Here is a 6,000-nt window from a genome sequence, read left to right on the forward strand (position 1 = left end):
CGGGTTGTCACCTGTACTTCTGATGGACCAGCTATAGATTGGAGGTTCCCATGACTCCTCTTTGTGTTCCATTAATTTGCTAGAGCAACTCAAAGAAATTTTTTACTTACTATATCACCAGTTTACTATACAAGGATATAACTCAGGAACCGCCAGATGGAAGAGATGTACAGGGCAAGGTATGGGGAAAGGGCCTGGAGCTTCCGCACTCTGCCACACTTTTCAAATGCCACACTTTCCAAATCTCCACGTGGAAGCTTTCCAAACCTCTCCTTTTGGGTTTTTATGGTGGCTTCGTTACACAGGCATGATTGATTAGATCATTGGCCATTGGTGATAAAACTCAATCTCCATCCCCTCTCCCCTCCCTGGAGGTCTGGGGAGTGGGACTGAAAGTTCCAACCACCCAATCACATGACTGGCTCCACTGGCAACTAGCCCTCGTCCTAAGGTGGGGTCCAAAAGTCATTTCATTAACATAAAAAAGGCACCTTTATTGCTCTCTTCACTTAGGAAATTCTAATCGTTTTAGGAGCTCTGTGCCACAAATGGGACAAAGACCAAATATATACTACTTATAATAAATCATAATATCACAGATGCTAAAACTAGTGAGTGAAAGTTTGATGACAAACAGAATGTTTACATAGATTCAAAGTATCTTCCCATATTTATCAATTACTGATGAAATAAAAATTCATATTCTAAGGCAAGTCAAGGAAAATTTAAACATAAAATATTTTCTCTACTCTTTGGCCTCCTCTCTCCCCTCTACTGTGCACTGTGTATCTACATTATGCATCCCAAACATCCCCATCAGCAGAAATACCTGCTCAATCAAAAAGAGCAACATTCTCTGAGCATCAGCAAGACAAATCCTTAGGACCTAACCTTTCTTCTTAATCTTGTAAGGAGCCACGATGACCCACGAACCACTACTCGCTTTGCATGCTTAGATCTGGATTGTGTGGACTGTCGGTAATATGTCGTTGAACGTACAGCCCTCTGTCTCAAAATGTGCTTTGACCTTTAACAGGCAGAACAGTTCTCAGAGCTTTCGGAAAGGCTGTTCCTGAGTTATAATCCTCAATTTGCCTCGAATAAAATTTTCCCTTTCTTTCTTAGATCGACTGATTGATTTTTTATAGCCATTATAAAGGAAAAATAGTAACTTTACAATAGGGATATTTGGCAGACACCACACTAATCAAGTGATCAAAGTTAAAAATCCTGAAATATTGTACGGAGAAGAACATAACATCACTTCCGTAGTGTGCCTGCAAAAATGTAGAACCTGAATAATCAAGAGGAAATATCATTGACTTCCCTGGTGGTGCAGTGGTTGAGAGTCCGCCTGCCGATGCAGGGGACACGGGTTCGTGCCACGGTCCGGGAGGATCCCACATGCCGCGGAGCGGCTGGGCCCGTGAGCCATGGCCGCTGAGCCTGCGCGTCCGGAGCCTGTGCTCCGCAACGGGAGAGGCCGCAGCAGTGAGAGACCCGCGTACCGCAAAAAAACCCCAAAAAACAAAAAAAACAACAAAAAAAGAGGAAATATCAGATGTTCTACAAAGTAACTGGCATACACTCTTCAAAAATTTCAAGGTCATAAAAGACAAGGAATCGAGGAGCTCCTCCAGATTTAAGGAGACTAAAGAGATGTGACAACTGAATTCGATCCTGGACTTGGAAACAAAAAATCTATAAAGAATATTATTGGGAAAATTAACAAAATTTGAATATAGACTTTTAAATTAGATAATAATATTGTATCAAGGTTAAATATCCTAATTTTGACAATCATTCTGTGGTCATGCATGCAAATGTCCTTTGTAGGAAATACACACTGATGTACTTAGGGGTAAAAAGGCACAATATCTGCAATTTACTCTCAATCAGAAGCACAATCAAGCTTTTATCCTGCCTTTCCTTTGGGAAACAAGACTCAGCCATGGCCAAATAGTTGCTAGGCAGGGTAGAGCTTCCTTTTATAGATATGCCAGCTGATAAAATAGGAAGGAATAATAGACTATCACCTTTCACAACACCTAATGAAAGAATAAATCTAGGCCTTCATCCTCAAATAGTTTTGTCTTCTGATAAAAATATATACACCGTCTATGTGGAATCTTGCCAAAAGGAGATACAAAACTTTTATCTGATCAAACCTCTAAATGTAGGGGACAAAGAAACAGGTTGTGTTTCTAAGACCACACAATCACCAAAATTCAGACTGGGGGAAACTATGAGATAAAAGAACCAGTTTCATTAACAAATAACTTAAAATACAAAAAAGAGAGACTAGGAAGGGAACATAGAGATAAGCTAGACGGCCAATAACAATGAACAAACTTTTCTTGGATATTGATTGGAACAATTAAACTGTTTAAGAAAAAATAAATTTCTCACGCAAATGAGAAAACAAATGCTGATAAGATTTTTTTTTTTTTTACGTGGGCCTCTCACTGTTGTGGCCTCTCCCGTTGTGGAGCACAGGCTCCGGACGCACAGGCTCAGCAGCCATGGCTCACGGGCCCAGCCGCTCTGCGGCATGTGGGATCTTCCTGGACCGGGGCAAGAACCTGTGTCCCCTGCATCGGCAGGCGGACTCTCAACCACTGCGCCACCAGGGAAGCCCCTGATAAGATATTTGATATTAAGAAAGTATGTCATCTTTTTAGTCATAAAAATGACATTGTATAGTTGTGTCTGAAATCAGTCTTTATCTTTTGAACGTACTGAAATATTTACAGGTGAAATAATATGATGTCATGGATTTGTCTCAAACTAATCCAGAGTGGAGGAGAGGAAAGTGGGTGGGGCTAGAAATGAGACATCATTATTTACGACACTATTTACATGATAAGGGTTATACCTCTTTACTCCTGTATATGTTTGTAATGTTCTATAATAAAAAAGTTTTAATCCAAATAAAACAAAACCATATTGACCAAGGAATTTGTGGAAGGTTATACAACAAATCATTAACAATGCTTACTCAGGGAAACAGGATTACTGATGAGTTTTTTTCCCTTCTTTTCTATATATTATTAATTTTATTACAGTGACCACAAGCCATTTACATGCTAAAAATTACTTGCGGAAATTTTAAAAAGAACACATCTCTAAGAAAAACAGAACTGAAAATCTAAAATTAACTCAAAAATTTGAGCTAAATTTGTGTAGCAGCTTTATACGTATGAAGTATACATTTCTTGTGAGGCAACAACTATGAGAGGTAAGTAGTTCCAGTCAACGATTGCAGCTGGTGAATCAGTTGATAAGCTCAATAAAATCATTCAAGACACGGGTAAAATATGCAAAACAGGTACAAAGAAATTAACCAACATCTAGACGGCCACCCTTCCTCCCAAATTAGGTTGTACCCACCACGTGTGTAGACACAGATGCACAGAGCACCACACATAAGCCATTTCCCTTTCTCTTACAATAGAAAGTACAATGACGTGATGAGTACCACCGAACATTTGAGCAGATAATTTTCGACTGACCTCTGCATTTGGTGTCACATGCATTAAAAATACTTGTAAGCAACTCCTCTTCACAGGTCCTGTTATTGCTATAGGTTACATCTTCCTTGCCATCATCAGTTCCTTGTTTCCACCCTAGTAGAAGAAAAAGTTTGCATATCCAGATGCTTTTCTGTGCTAATATGCTTAATTGCTAAATTTTTTTGTTTTAATCTTAACAAGAAAACGTATTTAAATAAAGAGCAGTCCACAATACTGGTTACTTAACTTGAATAGATCAAGCAGAAAAAGTGGTCTTGAAGGGTCTCTGATTATTCATTTTCCTTTCCTTATAAGTTTTATAAAGGTAGAATAAAAGGAGAGATGACAAAGAGGGAAATGAGCTTTACTGCCCTGTAATGTTAGAAGCACTCTGTGAAAAAGCAAATAGTGTAGCACAAATAGAAATATTTTAAGGAAAAATAGAGGGAACGTAAAGATCAGCTCTACAGAAAATGTGCCATTTTACATTGTTTTGTTTTTCAGGGCCTATCACAGATGGGACTCTGTAAGCAATCCTCTAAATAGAATTCCAAAATTTCATTGAAATTGGCCTCCAAAATTTACATTCTCCCCTGGTCTACTTTATTGGCTCTACATTTTCTTACATGTTTTACTCTCACAAACACAAAAAATGCTAAAATGGTAGTTTTCAGCAAGGCATGTTGGAACTATATGAACTTTAGCTCCCCTGTATCTATGGCTTCCCATCATGCCATTCTAATTTGCCCAGGAGAAAGTTTGTTTTCAGGTCAGCAGAGAAATGCCAATGATTATGATTGTAAATACAATCTAGAATTTCTATCAGGTTTATAATTGAAAGCATAGAAAATACTTATATTTCACATCTAAGAGTTTTTTAAGAGAGGAAAACACAATTTTAAGGGAAAGATGGATGCCTCCCTCCACGTTTCGATAATGTACACTGGTATTTCATTTTAGTTCAGGTATTCTCATAGTGATATGCTCAAGGCTTTATCAGAAGAACAAATATTAGAAGATGAATATTTACCCTCTTCATTCAGAGATAATTTTTTCACCACTGAATCCTGAGGAGTAAAAAATTCAGAGCTCTGATTAGAGGTGGAATCAAAGTCAAGGGTTAAGGCACTAAAATCATTTTCACTACCACAGTTTTTCAAATCCTTGTTAGAGAAGAGTTCCCTTTTTCTGATCTGCGGTATCAAAGATGTGTAATTCTGGGAGCTCTGTGATCTAGGCCTTGAGATGTCTTCCGAGCTTGTGAGGATAAGAGAATATGTGGCATACTCAGGAGAGCTGAGATGAGAGATGGATGGGGTTCTTGGAGATGCTCGTTGAGGATGTGAAGTAAAGGCACCAACTTTCTCAGGGCTTGAGGAGCGAGGATCGGGCAGAGGAATGGCAACAGTCATCATTTTCTTCAGTACCTCTTCAAAGTCCTTCTTGGGGTTAGTCTGTGGACTGTCAAACTTGCTAGATTGGTATCTGATAATCTGTCGGATGGGACTTGTACTCTCTTCTCTCTTTTGGATGGCTTGGATTTTCCTACAGATGCTTTGCACCGGGTTATGCCGCTTCTCAGCTGCTTTCTTGACAGAGGCCATTGTTGACTTTCCTCCAATGAGACAGAGGAAGTGGCTAAAGTACCGGCAAAAGTAGACATGTTTTTCAAAGTTAGCATTGTCCTAACAACAATGTAGCAATAGCTAGTTATTCCCAAACCGACTTTGGCGGGATCAAGATGTCTTTAAACAACTATCTTTAAACAACTGCTTTTTTATATTTAAGTATAGTTGATTTACAATGGTGTGTTAGTTTCAGGTGTACGGCAGAGTGATTCAGTGATACATTATATTCTTTTTCAGATTCTCTTCCATTATAGGTTATTACAAGATATTGAATATAGTTCCCTGTGCTATACAGTAAGTCCTTGCTGTTTAAACAAATGCATTAAACAAATTTCCGCATGTCTAACTTTGGCCCTCAAATTTCTAGAAAATAATAACCGCTAACATATATAAAGTATTTCCCATGAGCCAGGTGTGGTACTAAGTTCCTTATATGTATCAACTCATTCATCCTCAGAACAACTCTATGGGGCAAGCATTACTATTAGCTCCATTTTCAGGCACAGAGAGAATAGGGACATGCCCAGAGTCACCTCAGGTGAGTGCCAGAGTCCAGATTTGAACCCAGTCAGTCCTGCTCCAGAGGACCCCTAACCACATTGCTTTTCACGTATATGTCAAATACGATGATGGTGATGATAGGAAAGCTCCCATTTGAGTACCTGTTCTGATTCTCAGCTATTGAGAACTTAATAAATATCCCCTTTATTGAGCATTTTACATGTATTATGTCTAAACTTCACACAAACCCCGTCAGATATGTAGAAATATCCCCTTTTCACAGATAATAAAACTAAGTCTCAAAAAGGTCAAGTCATTTTCTATTGGTCACATCTCTAAGATTTGTGCCAAAGATGGTC

At 38.7% G+C, this 6,000-nt stretch overlaps 1 protein-coding gene across 1 annotated transcript in view; it reads right to left on the reverse strand.

The window, feature by feature from the left end:
* Window positions 1–5,116, reverse strand: part of IRAG2 (inositol 1,4,5-triphosphate receptor associated 2) — a 94,304-nt gene extending 89,188 nt beyond the window's left edge. The window contains exons 1-2 of the mRNA XM_030830554.3: window positions 4,543–5,116; window positions 3,513–3,626 (exon numbers count right to left, since the gene is read on the reverse strand). Of these exons, the coding sequence (XP_030686414.2) occupies window positions 3,513–3,626; window positions 4,543–5,116 (688 nt within the window). The remainder of the gene's footprint in view (window positions 1–3,512; window positions 3,627–4,542) is intronic.
* Between the last annotated feature and the right edge of the window lie 884 nt (window positions 5,117–6,000).

This window comes from Globicephala melas, chromosome 10 (assembly GCF_963455315.2).
Source record: "Globicephala melas chromosome 10, mGloMel1.2, whole genome shotgun sequence".
In the NCBI taxonomy this organism is placed as follows: Eukaryota; Metazoa; Chordata; class Mammalia; order Artiodactyla; family Delphinidae; genus Globicephala; species Globicephala melas.